Here is a 15,554-nt window from a genome sequence, read left to right as displayed (position 1 = left end):
TGGAAAGCACTCAAAGGTCAAGTATAGCGTAAAGTCAAGGACTAGCTTTATTCGCAGTTCTCAATATTATGTCGTCCTTCTGTGTAAAGTAATCCTCTTATTTTCCATCTTTATTTTTATCGATATAGCGACTAGCAAAAAAACGTCTGGGAAAATTCGGATGATATTTCATTTTTTTTCTATCTAAGCTCGAAACTCTTGACCTTGCGCCTTGCATAATAAAATATTTGGATAAAAAAAAAATAAAATTAAATAATAAATAAAGTCCCCAGATGTTAGATAGCTGATAAGATAAGACAAAAAAACTACTCAGCGATAATAAAGCAATATTTATTATAGAAAAGTCACGGATCACAAGCACTTCCTTGAATTCCGGATGAGAGATCGATGACCCATACAATCGAACATAAAAGGATTCATTTCCGCCCATCATTATTATTACATTGTCTGTGCTGAGTCGTAATCATAAGCCAGACGTTTTATCGTTAATAAAAATATTGACATTGTAAAAAATTTTCTTTTGCTGAAAAGTATTGTTATAGACCCGTTGGTTTCTTAGTAGTCGAAGAGTAGTCGATCGGGTGTTACAAGTATTACAGAGTCTTGGACTTATTATGTTTTGTGAGTTAACTTGTAACTTGTAATTAAGTATAAAATAATAACAAACTTCGAGACAGATAGAAAAGTGAGTCATTGAAACCTAACCGGTAATTGTATCGTATCAGCAACACTAACGATCCATGACTGACAACGCCGTCGAAGTTTTGACATTCTGGGATTTCAGACATCACTGAAAGCTGAGCCTGTAATTACAGTTGTAGTTGTTCTGCTCTATGAAAGAGTTCCTGTCACAGTCTGATTCTGTGTTGGGAAAAGATTGAATTATGTTTTATAAAAACATACTGTGGCGGTAATGTTGCAAGGCAGCTCTGAAAATTCTCATACGAACTCTATGAAATTTTTAAGTGGTAATTTTTGGACAAACTGAATAAATGAGTCTAGAAATAGCGGGAAAGTAAAATAAGGATCAGAATAGAGCCTAAAATTCTCAACAGATCTTTATGAAACTCGGTAAACTCATTTTTCCTGCGATTTCTTCAGAAAAGTTCAAAGATGAGCTAATTACCTTCATCATTTTTACACCAACAAGTGTTTAAAGTTAAAAACTATCAACCCAAAAAATTTTCAGGGAAATTTCATTGAAATAAATTGCTCACACAAGAGGACAAAAATAGTTTGTTTTACGAAACATGCTTAACATCCGAACTGCCGAGCTTTTTATTCTCACACACGTGACTTGTGACTGTGGCTAAATAATTAAATAATTAATTATGTCAATAAAAAAGAAAGAAACAATTTATCAAAGCCTATTAACAAAGGATTTCATTTTATTTATTGATGACTAGCTTTACGGTAGAGGCAAAAAAATAGTTACTTAACACAATGAGTGGTAGGCACATAATTTGAAATTTCACGTGTATGACGAATTATGTAAGAGGTAATCGCAGCTGTAAAAAGTTGATAGATTAGTAAAAATAATAGTATGAAAAATAAATAATTTTAATTTGAACTTTTTGTCGAATTCCATAGACATCGGACTTGATTTGGGGCTCCTTGAATCCTGTCTTGATTGCCTACTCACATGCTCCTTTAATGACTAAAAAACGACTAAAAAGCAACGTAATGCCTTATTAGTGCACATGTGTATCATCATAACTATAATTATAATCATAAGCGGTGAATTTACAAGTAAAGTAAAGAGAGAATGTTTGAGCAGAGAGCCTTTGTTTGTATAGATCCAGTGTCTCGCCCACTCTCTTTATATTGCACTTAACTCACTTTACTTATACTCGAGCTTGGTACTTTTATTTTTACTCCAAGTTTTGCTTTATTTGTATAGACCTACGGAGTGTTCCCAGTACAGGATCGACTCTTGTTGCTGAGGCTGAAGGACCTTGACGGCGGCTGTGCAATATACCCTTGAAACGTACCAAGTATCCCCGTGTAGTGATCTTCTCTCACCACTAGCTTGTACTACATCCTCCACAGTACATACTGCAGTCTGTGTAATTGTAATGGTATAAGGACTTTACTTTACTTCACTTTGCTTAACTTATACTGGTACTAAGTGTGTGGTGTCTGGTATTATATGTGATGTTGATAGCACGTTGCAGCTGGCTACTAAATAAAAGTCTAGGGCGTAAAACTTATGCTGCACTTGCTGTGCTGCTACAGAGAAAGCCAATCTCACGTACATATTATCTAGTACGTAATATAACAACAATCTTTATCTTTACTTGATGGTCACAAGTCAGTATGTCACTTTCTCAAACGGAAACCACGCCTGTCTCATTCATCCGCCTCATCTATCATCGATTACTTGATGTTTTGCATTTTTATAGCGTTATCTTTTATTTATTTATCTTGTTCATAGCTTCGGTCTCTTGGATCCTTGAATTTGAATAAAGAAAATTCATTTGCATGTTAATTGAAGTTTTTAGGTAAAACTTGCTCGGTAATTAATCGTTAAAATATTCATACATATTTTGTCTTTGAAAAATATTTTTCAAGTATTTCTTTCGTCAAATTTCACTCCGTAATTATGTTGGTAATTAATTTTAATCTTCATTTCATTTTTGCATTAAAAAAAAAAAAAAGCTATGTAGATCATTTTATTTAAACAAATAATTTCCATGCCAGAAAAAAAATTATATTTACTGTGAATTTAAAATAAAATTCAGATTTTTATACATAAAAATAATAAGATAAAATATCTAACAAAATTTTGGAGTTCGAATAAATGATTTTGTATCAGTATCTAAATGAGATATTGATATGTAAATAAAATTTCGAATGAGCACAGAATTTTTATTTTCCATGAATTACTAAAAAATTGGACTATATTTATTTTTTATTGGATATCTTGAATTTATTTACTTATAAAAACGCCGAGTTGAAAAATTTATCTATCATATAAATTCAACATAAACTAACTCTGAAGCAGTACATAATTTATTTGATATAACTAAATCACTAAAATATATCATATTTAATATCTGAAATGTAATTTAGTATTTGTTGACTCAAATAAATATTATTTCACTCAAACTTTTTTACCATTAAAAAAAAATAGAAAGTCTTGGATTCAATCCTGAATTTTCTTTAAATGATTTCTCTCTTCACCTAAACTAGCCCAATTTTTTAATCTCCATTTGAGTAAAAATTTTCTCATTAAATATCACAAAATTTTATAATTTATAGCATAATACATAATAACTTTAAAGTATTACGTGTCTAAGACATAGACTTTAACCTCTACAGCAAAACAAAACTCAATAAACAAATAGACGATACACAAGAAAGACGTGGAGGTGGACAGGATTAGTCTCGAAGTGCAAGAAGATAAAGTAAACCTTTACTCGTGGGTTACACTTGGAAAGGTTCATCACCTACCCTCTTATCTGGCATGTTGGCTTTACTGAGTACCAATAGACTCGCTGTGTGCAATGACACCCGCTCACAACAATTACAATGACTTTTTCTAAAAATAAATATAACAACTCTTGAAGTAAAGTGCATAAGAGTCTTAGAATCCTCAACTCAAGTGAGTCTTAAGTTTAGATCTCCGGGATTATGCATTGCGGCTCTACTCGCATAATATCATCTCACTCATACGTCATAGAAGTACCGCGCACATTATTACTCCTACAGAAACGTCAACGTAATAATGCCGAGTTAAACTCAAGCGACTGAATAGAGACTCGAGACTTAAGACTTTACTTGAGATTAAGATTTACTCGTATAGGTTTTAAAACTCTCCATTTTGTACACAATACTATGCTACATATACTACTGTAGACAAAATATGAAGAAAAGTAATGTAACCTGTAAACCCACACGTGTGTACTCACACTTCAAGATGACTGATAGGCATCATGATCATGATCACAGTGCTAAGCCAGCAACAATATTTTTACACGACAACGTTGTGACTCATCGCCTCCAGATTAGATACAGAGTTGAGCTTAAGCCGGCTTTTTACATTAATCATTCCATCTTTTACCTTCGATGCGCAACTCAACTTCATTCAATTCCTTTTCCATTATTGTTTAACAATATAAATAGGTAAAGTAGGGCCGAATGGTGTTAGTACAGATCCTACTCATGTTTATGCAGGCCAGTGAATTAAATGTATGTTGATGTTGAAAAATACTTTCACCGTGTAGTGGTGTAGTAATATAACAAACAGTATTACACTTCACTTGTTCGAGGTGAGGATAAAGATGAGGACCATCTTTATTGCAAAACCACATGCTAATGGTTTTGTTGATACTTGTTTATATTTATTCGCATTTAGATTTATATTTGTATTTATATTTATATTGTGTGCATATGCGTTCCATGGCTTTGACATTTAAATTTATGGGCCACTCAGTGAGAAGGTATGAGTATGAGTTGAGCTTCTGAATGAATTCGAACTAATGCCTTGGGGTGACAATTGCCTGTAACCGCTTTATTATTCCTAACAAGACTGCTTCATTTGTCTTTTTGGCTGGTTCATTTTTTACTTACGCTAATTATTTTTTTTAATTAAAATGAGATTTATTAATAATTTTTTAAAACCTTATTATGACTAATTTATAACTCAGTATTAATGAATCATGTTATCAGAACTATAATTTAGATGCTCTGATAATTAAAAAAAAATTTTTTTTTGATTCATCTTCAAGTTGAACTGAATTTTCAAAGTAAAGTTCACTTTCTAACAACAATTTGATGGTAATAATAAAGTATAGTTAGACAAATTATTCTTAAAAGCCTTGAAATAATAAATATCTGATCGTATTATTAATAATCACAGATAAGTATGAAGATGTATCATAAATAAAAATGAATAAAGGATTGATACGAAGGTTATTCAAAAGTAAGAACGAAAAACTTATAATAAAATTATTTATAGATGTATAAATGAAATGGAGAGTAATTTAACCGATTAAGTGGTGATTTATCAAAAATTTATTGTGAATATATTATTAAAAACCGGATTGTAACTCGATCCCCTTGTCCATACGTGCCTTCAATTCACATTCGTTACTCGGGATTTTTATTTCATTTTATCTCGATTTTTCAAGGTTTTTTTGGTTAACTTGCGCTGGTGCTTTCGGCTTAACATTTTTTTTCTCATTGCAAGTCGCTCAGGAGGTATAAGACGGCAAAAACAATGAAAAGTCGACGGGTATTAAAGAATACCATGCACGAGATCGCTCGGAGCATCAAGTCGCCTTTGAAAGGATCTTCAAGGTACTTTCTTGTCACGATTCTCTGCTAGTCTGGACTCCATCTCTGCAGACTCTTGTGTAGTTGCTATACGGCTGTAGATCCTGATACAGTACTTACTCACCCCCGTCGCTGGAATTCATAAGGCCAGTGAGGTTTATCTATAAATAAACCCGTTCGATCTCCATAATTTTTAATTTATGTCTCTTTGATTTCATCTTTTTCCAAAAATTTACTTTTCATTTTTTATCCAAAGTCCAAATAACTTTCATTCAAAGAAAGAATTATTTTCAAAAATACTCGAACATTAGTACCGATTATTGATTGATAGTAACAAAATTTATGCAAATAAAATTCAACTTATCCAATTACGTAATAATGGTACTTTACAAGTTTAGAATAACATTATAATTTGTTGTTTAAATGTGTAGGCTGACAATGACTGTTTAATAAATAGTGTGTACCAAATAACTTGTGATTAATGCAGTCGATTATTTAATATAAATATAAATATATATTATATAATTTATATGTGTTTCTATAATTACAATTTCATTCACAGATTCACGTAGTGAATATCTTTCAGTATATTTCATTATTCATGTTTAATAAATTTACTTTTATTTTGACATTTTGAATAATAATTTTATGTTAGACTGACATTTATAAACCAACAGTCATTCACCAAGATTTTGTACATGTAATAGCTGCATCCATATCCTTATATGTTACTAATTCATTGATTTATAGATTGATTAATAATACAATATTCAAATCTGTTGATTTTTTAACTTTTTAAAAATTGATTAATTTAATTAATTAATACTTATTCTAAATAAATTTTTAATAATTTTCTATAATTAAAAGAATGAAAAAAATTTTATTTCTAGCGTATTTATATAATAAATGGGGGTTTATTTTTTTTGTTTGAATTTTTAGTAGAGTTTTGAATAATATATTGGATCTACAAGTTTTTTATCGTCACTTTTTAAAGATCCTTTGATTAAAAATATCTAAAAATTATTAAGCAAAAATTTTTTAATAACAATTCTAATTCTTAACAACCACATATTAGCTGTAGGTTGCTAGTAAATATCAAATAAAAGAACAGCTCACTCAAAATGAGCAGAAATCAAATACTAAAATAATTAAAAGCCCGTCTTATCTCTAAAAAAAAGGACAAGAAAAATACCAAGTAATCCTGTACTACACTGATTATTATATTTATCGAGGTATCTAGTTCACCACTATCACTTGAGTGATTATCTTTCCACAACTCACCAGCTCAGCGTTATGCCAGATAGACTAAACTGCTATTAAAAAACAATAACAATATCCAAGAAAACAATATTACAAATGTACGAATGACTTTACACCCGTATTTTATTTCATCCATTACTTTAACGTCCGACTTTCTTTTCGATTTGACGCGGTAATTTAGCGCTATGCGTCGTTTAGAGTTCCCTCTATTCAGCTTGTCTTGCTAATTTACTATTATGTTGTGTTATATTATATTATACTACATTACACACTACTAGTAAATGTTTTATTTATTTAAAAGTCCCTGGTCATTAGCAACAAAAACCGGACAATTATTCAGACCTTTCTTCAAAACCAAAAAAGCAAACAAAGTGCTCATGTATCCCTTTATTGTTAAACACAAGTACACAAAGAAATTTAATAGAATTACCACCTTTGCTTCTAGTCGCATTCATAAAAATATGTTTCCAAGGTCTCTGGCCAGAATTGATATATTGCGTGCTCTTTGTCATGCAAGACTACCTCACGTACGCTTCATTATCTCTGTATATTATTTTCACAACACCATCCGAGTACCGAGTAACATAAATAAACAAATAATAATAATAATAAATAATAACAATAACAATAATGATTATTTTTAATAAATTTCGCAATTTTGTTCAAAATACATGCTATTTTTTTTTAATCTATTAATTAAAATTGATAATCCATATCGATCATAAATTAAAATTACACTTCCTTCTAACAGTAACTAATGACTAGAAAAAAAAAAAAAAAAAAGTATTAACTTTCTTTATTCACGTGCAATAATTTTTTATAACATTAAACATCTTTCATAAACTGCTACTACAATGTAATAATAATTTTTTAAAAATTACTTCCACATCCCGGGTAATAATTTTATAGCAACAGTTATTTTTATAAGCATAAAAAAAAAAAGTTAATTCAGTTAAATATAATATAAAAATTGTCCATAGACATTTCATAATTTTTTCTTACAAAAATTTCACCTAGAATTATTATAATAATTTAAAGTATTCACAATAAAAAAATATTAAAAAAAAAAATGTCAAATATTTTTTTGCACAATTAAATTATTTTCTGTAAAAGTTAAAAAAAAAATGCCTCATTCTGCGCCAGATATTTCTATAAAAATAATGAAATTATTAAATGGATTTAATTATTTAGTAAAAATATATATATATAAGGCATAAAATCCTCATTTTCTCTTTGCTTCTCTGTACTTTCCTTTCCCTTCAATATAATTAAAACGAGTTAACTTGTATAGACGTTTATTGGCAGTAGACTAGTATTAGCTCTTAAAAAGTTACAGTACATCAACGTACGTATGTACGTAATATTCATCAAGAAATACCAATGGAAAACTACTAGACTTAACTATCATAATTTAGTGGATAGTGCACTAGTATATTAATAAATATACATAAGTAGTATAGTGGTAGTAAACATCATGAAAGATTATGAGAACTATAATGTTACACATCTATATATTGCTTAGCAACAGTTACAGTCCTTATATTTATAAATATACGCTCCTATATATTTAGTTATTATTGTTATTTATTATCATTACATAGAAGACAGATAGATGCGTACATAGATCTATTATACGTTATATTTTATATGTGTGTTACAACAGATCGGTATAATATATTATGTTATATAGAGTGAATAGAGTCAATGTCTGGCCCACATCCTCTCGCTACGCTAGTTGACTGTCAGAGTTTTAGTATTATTGCTTTCAGTTTGATGTGTCATCTTTTCTACTACTGGTTATCTCAGTAGACTTATTTTTTTATAATTATAGTAACTATTACTGTGGTAACAATGTTGCCAGGCAGTGCTGAAAATTCTTATACGAACTCTATAAAATTTTTAAGTGGCAGTTTTTTAACAACTATCTTGGTCTAGCTCAAAAATGGACAGAATGAATAAATGAGATGATTTAATAATTTTATAATAAATTTACAATTTCAATTATTTTATAATAAATGGGATTTTTTAGCATTTAAGTAGATTTCTTTGTATTTAAAAAAAATTTCTAAATATTTTTATTATTTCTTAGTATTTGAAAAATATTTTTTAAATACTAAGAAATCCTTCTATCAGTGTAAAAATAGCGGGCAAGTAAAATAAGGATCAGAATAGAGCCTAAAATTCTCAACAGATCTTTATAAAACTCAGTAAACTCATTTTTCCTGCGATTTCTTCAGAAAAGTTCAAAAATGAGCTAATTACCTTCATCATTTTTACACCAACGAGTGTTTAAAGTTAAAAACTATCAACCCAAGAAATTTTCAGGGAAATTTCATTGAAATAAATTGCTCACACAAGAGGACAAAAATAGTTTGTTTTACGAAACATGCTTACCATCCGAACTGCCGAGCTTTTTATTCTCACACACGTGACTTGTGACTGTGGCTAAATAATTAAATAATTAATTATGTCAATAAAAAAGAAAGAAACAATTTATCAAAGCCTATTAACAAAGAATTTCATTTTATTTATTGACGACTAGTTTTACGGAAGAGGCGAAAAAATAGTTACTTAACACAATGAGTGGTGGGCACATAATTTAAACTTTCATGTGTACAACGAATTATGTAAGAGGTAATCGCAGCTGTAAAAGTTGATAGATTATTAAAAATAATAATAATAAGAATTATAAAAAAGTCTCGTCACTGTGAGTAATCTTAGGAGGATAAGAGTTTAGTAAAACTTATGAAATGCCTTTACTACTTTACCGAGAGGCTTTTTCTTGAGAATACTTACGCTAGTTAACTATTTCTGCCTACATAACTCATCAAAGATTACAAATCATGTATACACGGTTGTTTGATCTTTAAGTATTTAGTAACGGCTTGTGTCCGAGTGTGCATTATTCTGTACTTACATAAATATCTCTGTTTTATCATGACATAAACGGAGATGTAATAAATCATAAAAATTGTAACATATAGTAAGAAAGTTGACGATTTCACTCCACTATTTATACTTTTTTACTCCGGTTCGCTTTTTATGGAGTTGTCTTCACCATTTAACTCGGTGTTAGTGTAATTTATTTTCAATCATTAAATATTTTATTCAAGCTTTAGAAACAATAGTCAGAATAGAAGCTTTTAGTTGATTAATTATTGAATATCGTTCAAAAGTTTCTGTATCTCGAAAAGTAAAAGTTTTTCAAGTTAGTTCGAAAGGTAAATATTTTAAGGATACGAAAGGATAGGATAGTAAAGTCAGCGTGGGAAAAAATGAAATAAGTAAAAAGATTGTGAAGACTTTGATCCTTCGAGTTCAGTAACTTGCTCTTCTAGCAAAGAACAAGTTGTGAAAAATTAGATAACAGACTCAGCTTGGAAATATAAGAGATGTTGAACGCTTATTTAAAATTTCACAATTTATTTAAAGTTTTATAGTAGTATATTTTGAAAGAAATTTTTAAAAGCTGATTTTTATATTTATTAGTCAAATATTCGTATTTATTGTAATCGAGAAATATTTTTATGTCGATCGATAAATTCTCTAGATTTTGAAAGAAACATAAAAAAATCACCTTTGTTACAGATATACCACAAAAATCCCTTTAAAAATTTATTTTCTACTGTTCAATGAAAATCTTACAATAGATTGGATTTAACTGACGGCTCTATTGTGTTGCGAGAAATATGTGGACTTTAAAACTTCATGCTCTTTTATAAAATGACACTTTTTTTTACTGAAGCTTGAAGAGATAAAAATACTCGATCAATTTTTTTCAAATGTCAATACTTTTTTAGCACTACTTCAATAAATAAATATTCGATTCATAATTTTATCTACTGAATATTGATTCTTCTTAATTATTTTTTCCCTACCTGCGAGAGGTAAAAATTTTACCGGATAATTTTTCGGTTTCCTTTGAACCTAATAAACCGAAATAGTTGAATGATTCTTTAAAATAATACTCAGATTTCTGCTGATGATTATAAACCTATACTTTATTTAAACTTTTATAAATTTTTCCTTAAAAAAAATAATACCTCTCAAAAAAAAAAAAAAAAAACTATTTGATTAAAAAAAATATAATATTCATAATTTTACTCTTAAAGAATTTATCGTCTTGATTAAAGTCAATGAAACTATACAAAATGATTTTTTTTTGCTTCAACAATTTTTTTCTTTAATCATTTAAGTGTAATTTAAAAAAATCAATTTTGAATGTTACAGCAGTGCGGAAGCAGTACCGGCGACTTAGTAGTGAGTCGGGACCAAAGTGGCATGGACTGCATGCCCCTGCGGCCAGAACATTTTGACTATCTATTAAGCGAGCAGGCCAAGTCCCGACTGGCCCTCCGGGAGCTGCAGCATGAGGTCGGTGCCCTTCTCGAGTTCCGGGACCTCGTCATCGAGACGTTCCCAGACCTCCGGCACAAGATGGCGGCCTCCGCGACGGCTTCGGTGATCTCCTCGCCGAACTCGGGGAACTCCTCGCACACTCTGCCCCTGTCGAGCACCGCGCGACGAACGGCCGAATGGGAGCCAGGGAAGGTCAGACGGAGGATAGCCGCGGCCCCCCGAGAATCCGAGACCCCGACCTCGTTGCCGAGGAGCCGCAGCAACTCCCAAAGCGGGGGCAGCAAGAACAGTGCCACCGTCCAGGACTCGGGCTTCAGCACCGAGACTTCCTCCAAGGACAGCGCTTCGACCGCGATCCCCCTGATCAGGCCGGCCTCCCCGAGCACCAACACCACCAGCGTCACTAACACCTCCAAGCCCGTCCTCGACGAGGCCGAAGACGAACTCTGGAACCTCCTGGACGTGATCCACCGCAAAGGCATTAGGTTACGCGATGAAGTTGAGTCGCTCCAGGGTAGGCTAGAAAGTTCTCCAGCTCCGGACGATCTTATTGCTGGGGATGTTTTGGAGGCTGTGAAAAGAGTTACTTCGTCCTTTTCGACGACTATTAGCACCACTGATGAAGCAACTCACGATAAAACTGATAATATTAGTAATATTAATTGTAATAATAATTTTAATGATAATGATAAGGATAATAATAACAAAGCTCAAGCTCAAGTAGTCGAAAGATTAACCCATGAAAAAGAGCAATTGCTGGACAAGGTAGCTGCCCTGGAAGCTGAAGCAATATCTAGTAGGACCCGCACGCAGCAATTACAATCAGAAGTTGCTGAACTCTCCGCCATAAAGACCGACCTCGAGGACCGGCTGAGGGGTCTCACAGAGAGACCCGAGTGCGAATTTTTAACGCTAAAGTCCCCAGAGTCTCCGAGCAAAAAGTCCCCCGTCAACGCCACCACCATCACCAGGTCCAGTAAGTCGACTGCGCATAAAAGCAGGTTTCGCACCAGGACCATTGAAAAGAATGTCCTCGCTAATGTTCCGATTACCACTGAGGAGTTTGATCCTGATGCGGCGGTCCAGGAAAGACGTGTCAGGCTTGGAGCGTTGGATTCTATTCTTGTGTCCCCGACGAGGGTCGCTCATGTGCCTGGAGTCGATCGGCATAAGATTGCTGCTATTTTGAGGGAGCACTCTCCGCTTGAGCTTCAACGACATCTTATTACTTCTACCGTCCATAATCAGGTGACTATTTGATTTAATATTTTTTGTTTTAATAAATAAAATTTTGCTTTATTAAATAATAATTTGTAAAAAAATAAATTTTAAATGCAATAGATAATTAAAAACTTTATCATTTTTTTTTTTTTTTTTTCAGTGCCTGCAAAAAAGATTAGATGAGGTGCAAAAGAGCACAGAAACTCTGTCCGAACGTTTAGATAAAGCGAGAGAAGAAAATGATGACTTGAGATTTCAGGTATGGTCTTATTTTTATTTTTTTATTAATAATTCATAAAATCATATATTCTTATAAAAAAAATAAAAAATTTTCAGCTCGACAGACAAAATATCGAGTTGGAAGGAACCAGAGCGTTGGTACGCGTGCTGGAGAAACAACACCAACAGCTGCAACCGGTCGATGGTGATCCAGAGTCCGAAGTAGAGACCCGCGAGCCCTGCTGCTTAGAAGCTGGAAGCAGCACCGAGTCAGCGCGAGACCACCATCAGCCAGCAATAGTCAGTTTGAGCCCAGCTGGAACGACTCTGCACGAAGCAATAAAACCCTCACCCCGGAGACGGCCTCCTAGTCGCATTCCCTTGCCGGACTCCTCGACAAAGTCAGCCACCTTGTCGACACTCTCCTCATCGGCGCCTTCCAGAGCCTCCTACTCGGCCCTCACCAACGGCAAGAGCGAGAGCCGGGAGTCTCTGAAGACCTCACTGAAGTCCTTGACCGCGAAACCCCCGAGGGACTCTAGTCGTGACAGCTTCACCAGCGGGCAGAATCCCAACGCCTCCAAGTCGCTCTCAGCGAAGACCCGGGACTCAAGTCGCGAGTCGCTGAACAAAAGTCTATCAAAAAACCCGAGAGAATCGAACAGCCGGGAATCTTTATCGAGATCTTCTTTGCCGAGGAGCAATAATTCAGCAACAGCTCGTGATTCTCTCACCAAATCATCTCTGTCACGCGCTCGGGACTCACTCGAGTCAGCTCACACCAATCTGATGAATTCAGCGGCAGCCAACAACAATAATAATAATATTAATAGCAATCATAATATTAATGGTAGCCACCAACAGTCCTCGACATCGACATCTAGCACAAGTTCGTCTCTAAGAAGGCCACTGGCTCCGGCCCGTCGTTCCCACAGTTTAGCACGCGTCTCTATTGACACAGACACTACCGGCAAGGTACGACCACCAAAGCTCGCCTTTTGGACCAGTTGGATGAAGTAGATCTACATTTTAATACTAGAACAATAAAAAAAGAATTTACACTGGGCCTAAGTACGCAGCTTGTCTGACTGCCGTACAGCAGCGTTAGGGATAGGCCTGACTTACTAAATTCGATTTATGATTCATTTACTTACAACTAATCAATATTATTATTCAAAAACTCTTTACTACTTTTACTAGACTTTGACATCTGTAATTAAAACGCTCGACTCTTTTACAATAAAACTGTTTAACCCTTCGTCCGTATTTAGTAAAATAAATTTATATATTTATTATTTTTAATTTTTAAAAAATTTTATTGCACTGAATTTTTTTAATTTTTTTTTGAACTAAAAAAGTTTATTTTTTTTATTTAAAAAAATTTTCTTAGACAGTAATTTAAAAAAAATAATTAATTATTTAAATAGAAGCGCGACGGACAAGGGTTAATGATTTATAATTATTGGGTAATCAGGAAATTAATACAATACTAAACACGGTACACTTCTTTGCTAACGCGCAGCTAAAATATAAATACATATGATTTGTGTTTTTAAAAAAAAAAAATTTGTTTTTAACTGACACTGTTCGGTACTGTTTAGTGTTTATTAAGCAAGTGGGCACTTAGAGATGTAATTAACAAGGACACGTAACGAGTAACGTAAACGATTAGATGTACGTTAATGAATAAATAAAATAGAGTATTAAGACGACTGAACGGCGACGGGTACAACTGCTACGAACAAAGTGTGAAAGAAGCGCAAGCGAGCGTGCATTCGAGCCCCATCGGCTGTCCAAATACGCAATTGGCCCTAACTCGCGTACGACAGTCTCTCGTAAGTTATGCTTCTTTTATTATCATTTGCTTCAATCGCTTCTTTTTTTATTCAATTGGAATGGATTGGATTGTTTTTATTTTGGTGAGCCATACCCGCCTGTGCCCTTTATTTGGAGCATTATTTTTATTTTTACCGTAGTTTTAGATTTTTCCTTTCCTTTCTTTAGTTTTTTATTCATTTATTTGGGCATGTGCACGAGTATTTATTAGAAAATTATTTTTAAGGTATTTATGTGATTGAAATTTATTTATGGGTGATTTTCTATTATTAAGGATGTTTTTTGCTGTCTTAGGCATGTTTTTATTTAAAAAATTGTTATTTTGTAACTAAAAAAAATTTATTACAAAAGTAAAAAAAAAAACATTTCTATTCAGAGCGTTAAAAACTAAAATGAAATAAATTTTAGTTTTTTTGCTATAAATTCATAAACCACCAAAATAACAGTCCCCTGGGCTGTCCCATTCCCAATCTAATAAAATCAAAAATAATTTGGTCGGATAATTTTGTACAGATTTAAGACGTCCTTACAAAAAATAATCACCCTTATAAATAAATTATGTTACTGAATTTTTATTTAAATTAATTTGTTATTGGAAAATAAATTATTGATTGTTTTACGAATTTATTTGAGACAATCAATTATGGTTAATGGTGAAGGGAAAAAATCTCATTTGTAAAATTATTACATGCAATTTATCTAAAAGGGGGAAAAAATTGTGAGCAGATGGTTAACTACGCGATCACTAGGCCCTTGAAAAAATTGCTTTCTGAAAAGTTTTTTTTTTGTCGAGGATAATAGCAGCTCTTATCACATTAAAAATTCGATATTTCACGAAAGAGTTTATAAATTTCTTGGTAGTAAATTATTTATATTTAATTTACTGTAAAAGGTTTTAATAAGCAAAATTTTAATTCAAGTTCAAATAAATATTATTACAAAAACTAAAAAAATATACAATTGTAATTATCTCTATTGTTTAATAAGTTACAATAGTTTTCGTAACACATGGTCGAAAGTAATGTCGGGATGGGTTAATATGAAGCAGCTGACATTTTAGAGTAATTAAATTAAAGAGTTCAGAGTTATATGCACATGACAACATTTTATTTTATTTTAATTTCAGTAAAATTTATTTAATAAAAAAAATATTTTTAATTACAATTTTTTCGATTAAAAATTTTATTAATGAGATTTTTCAAATAAATTTTAAATTATAAATAACTCTCTCTACAAAATTATCTCAAATAAAAAAAAATTTGATTTATTATTTTATTAAAAATTGTATATTTAAAAAAAAATGCATGAATTTATATTTTATTAATTTATTATAAAAATATGCATGCTAAATATATTTATTAAAAATTATATTTAATTCGCTA

At 32.0% G+C, this 15,554-nt stretch overlaps 1 protein-coding gene across 6 annotated transcripts in view; it reads left to right on the top strand.

The window, feature by feature from the left end:
- Positions 1 to 15,554, top strand: part of Jvl (javelin-like) — a 71,297-nt gene that overhangs the window by 51,861 nt on the left and 3,882 nt on the right. For all 6 annotated transcript variants that reach the window (XM_074246219.1, XM_074246217.1, XM_074246216.1 and 3 more), the window contains 3 exons: positions 10,768 to 12,144; positions 12,278 to 12,376; positions 12,454 to 13,311. In XM_074246219.1, the coding sequence (XP_074102320.1) occupies positions 10,768 to 12,144; positions 12,278 to 12,376; positions 12,454 to 13,311 (2,334 nt within the window). The remainder of the gene's footprint in view (positions 1 to 10,767; positions 12,145 to 12,277; positions 12,377 to 12,453; positions 13,312 to 15,554) is intronic.

Source organism: Cotesia typhae, unplaced genomic scaffold, assembly GCF_013202065.1.
Source record: "Cotesia typhae breed Kobodo isofemale line unplaced genomic scaffold, CoteBio_Ctyphae contig_48, whole genome shotgun sequence".
NCBI classification, from domain to species: Eukaryota; Metazoa; Arthropoda; class Insecta; order Hymenoptera; family Braconidae; genus Cotesia; species Cotesia typhae.
Note: the sequence above shows the minus strand (reverse complement) of the source record. Positions and strands in the feature narration are given on the sequence as shown.